General features: G+C 38.7%; 1 protein-coding gene across 3 annotated transcripts in view; it reads right to left on the minus strand.

Annotated features, from left to right (window-relative positions):
• LOC106880220 (ELKS/Rab6-interacting/CAST family member 1) overlaps positions 1-3,203 on the minus strand; it is a 301,414-nt gene that overhangs the window by 68,738 nt on the left and 229,473 nt on the right. For all 3 annotated transcript variants that reach the window (XM_052976221.1, XM_052976222.1, XM_052976223.1), the window contains exon 5: positions 2,088-2,255. In XM_052976221.1, the coding sequence (XP_052832181.1) occupies positions 2,088-2,255 (168 nt within the window). The remainder of the gene's footprint in view (positions 1-2,087; positions 2,256-3,203) is intronic.

Below are 3,203 nucleotides of genomic sequence, written 5' to 3' on the forward strand. Positions count from 1 at the left end.
GAAAAAGGGTGAAAGAAGAGAGTGAGAGTAAGAAAGAATGAATGTGAAAAAGAGAGAGAAAAAGAAAGCGTGAGAAAAATAAAAGCAAAATCTGTTAAGCTGAAGTACAACACATGAAACACGAAAATAGAATAAATAAAAAATATATATATACATGTATATAAAAGTGGAAAAACAAATATTTAAAATTATCTATTCATTCATGTCTCCTAATCTATCTACTTCATCCCCACCATCTTACACACACACACACACACACACACGTATGCACACACACACACACACACAAACATACCCCATCAACTCCACCATCACCATAAATGTGAAGTAGTCTATTATAATGGCTGACAAACCAAGCAATCAGAATGGAAAACACAACACAAGATGATGGTTATGAAGTCGTAAGTCTCAATGATATTCTAAATGCAGCCAGTCAGAAAGAATTAGTTCAATAATGAACATTTCTTACCAATCCATTGAGGTGTGTGTATGAATGTGTAGGAGGCTCTATGTAAGATTGCTCAACCTACAAGAGAGAGCAGCTAAGTCAATTTACTTCAAATAATATGCTGCCATGTTTCACTAGGCACAAGGATGGCTGTGTGGTTAACAAGATCAGTTCACAACCACATGGTTTCAAGTTCAGTCTCATTGTGTGGCACCTTTTATAACTGCAAACTAGTAAAGTCTTGTACATGATATAAGCTGTGCAGAAGCCAATTGTATATGAGTATGTATGTGTGTGTAAGTGTATAAATACACACACTTATGGAGGCAATGGTAAGTGACTGAGACTTTTCGGTGATTTGCAGTGCTTGAGAAGACATGTCAAACTAAGTGAAATCGTAGTCATGGCCAGTTCCAGTGGCATGTGAAAGGCACCCATGCCATTGTCATGTGTGAGGCACCCATGCTGGTGTCACATGTAAGGCACTCTTGCAGGTAACACATAAAAGGCACCTGTGCTGGTGATACGTAAAAGGCACCCATACTGGTGAATTGTCAGTGACACGTAAAAGGCACTTGTGCTGGTGACATGTGAAAGCCGTCCAGTACACTCTATGGAGTGGTTAGCATCAGGAAGGGCATCCAGCCATAGAAACCAAGCTAAAACAGACTGGAGCCTGGTGCAGCTCTTTGGCTCACCTGTTCCAGTCAAACTGTCTAACTAATGCCAGTATGGAAAACAGACACTAAATGATGATGATATATATATTTATAAATATATATCCTAAGAATTAAAAAATTTCATGATGTGAAATAATATTTTTTTTTTTCTGGAATGGTGGAACTCAAAGAAGATAAAGACAAAAATAATAGCGTGTGAATATTAGGTGAAGAAAATGTTTGCATATAAGAAGTTAAAGTACCTCACCCCACCCCAGACAGTCTTTGACTTTTCTATCCAAAGAGCTTTTCTATCCAAAGAGCTTTTCACCCAATATTTACATGCTATTACACACAGGGCACTTTCACAAAATGTCTGTCCACCAAATCTTATTCATAAAGCATTGGCTAACACAAGGCTAAGGGAGGAGACATTCATTTGCCCAAGTGCCATACAAATATGATTATCCCAACCCAATTTTTTTAAGAAGCAGGTATAGATGTGTGGTTGCTACACCATCTTCTTAACCTCAAAACTAGAATGACTAAAGGTGAGATGGTCATGGCTGGAATAACTTTGATCATAAGTCAGCTCAGTCAGAAAGAAAAAAAATAACAAAAACAATGTTCAGTAACTTTAGTTTCCTTTTCTTTTTGTTATTTTATTCATTTATATTTTATCATTTTCATCTAAATTGTTCAATAAGCAATTGCTAAATCTATATTCCCACTTCAGACAAAATTCCACATAATTTTACTGCCTCACAGTGTGATTGAACCGACAACTACAAGATTGCAAAGCAATCTTCTTAATCCGAACTATATTAACAATATTTTTGAGGATAAATCAATTTACAATTCAATTCTGATAAACCTACAATGTTCAAACTGATAATGAAAAACTTCAACATGGAATAATGTTATAATTTGTGGTGCAAAAATTTGAATCTGTGAACTCATTGCTTCAAAATAAGACTTACCTCTGATGTGATGTTACTGATCTGATGATCCCTGGCAACAATCTGCTCCTTGAGTACCAATGCGTACTCTTGTTGCTCTGAATACTGCTTCTCTGAAGTGTCCAACTGTAAACGCAGTCCACAGAGCTCAGTTTCCTTGCAGCCTAAGGTTTCATGCAAGCGGTCAACCTATCAGAGAGAAAAAGAGGAAGAAAAGTAGCAATCATCCTGATCACCATCATTTAATGTCTGTTGTCCATGCTGGCATGGGTTGAACAGTTTGACCAGGGCTGGTAAGCTGGAAGGCTGCACCAGACCCCAGTCTGATTTGGCATGGTTTTCTATGGCTGGATGTCCTTTTTAATGCCAACCACTCTGAGAGTGTAATGGGTGCTTTTACGTGCCACGGGTGCCATTTGCATGAAACCGGTATCTGCCACAACTGCAATTTTGTTCAGCTTGATGGGTCTTCTTCTCAAGCACAACATAATGCCAAAGGTCTTGGTCATTGCCTCCATGAAGCCCAATACTCGAAAGGAACTTGACCACTTTGACTCTGTGATGCCCAATCCTTGAAAGGAACTCAGCCACTTTGCCTCCAGGAGGCCCAATACTTGAAAGGAACTCAGCCACTTTGCCTCCAGGAGGCCCAACCCTTGAAAGGAACTCAGCCACTTTGCCTCCAGGAGGCCCAACACTTGAAAGGAACTTAGCCACTTTGCCTCCAGGAGGCCCAACACTTGAAAGGAACTTAGCCCCTTTGCTTCCATGAGGCCCAATGCTTGAACAGTGCTCTTTACATGCCACTGGCATGGGTGCCAGTTACATGACACCAACATCAGCCATGACTATGATTTCACTTGGCTTGATGGGTCTTCTCTAGCACAGCATATCACCAAATGTCTCTGTCACTAGTTATTGCCTCTGTGAGGCTCAAAGTTGAAGATCATGCTTCACCATTTTGTCCCATGCAAATCTGTATTTACTTTAGTAAGTATGTATATATTAGTATGCATTGTTAGTGCAGTGGTGTGCTATCTCTCACTCTACCTTGGTGCCTCTTCTATTTAAAAAACTTAATACCTTATACATACATATATATATATATATATATATATATATATATATATATATATA

Source organism: Octopus bimaculoides, chromosome 24 (assembly GCF_001194135.2).
Source record: "Octopus bimaculoides isolate UCB-OBI-ISO-001 chromosome 24, ASM119413v2, whole genome shotgun sequence".
NCBI lineage: Eukaryota > Metazoa > Mollusca > Cephalopoda > Octopoda > Octopodidae > Octopus > Octopus bimaculoides.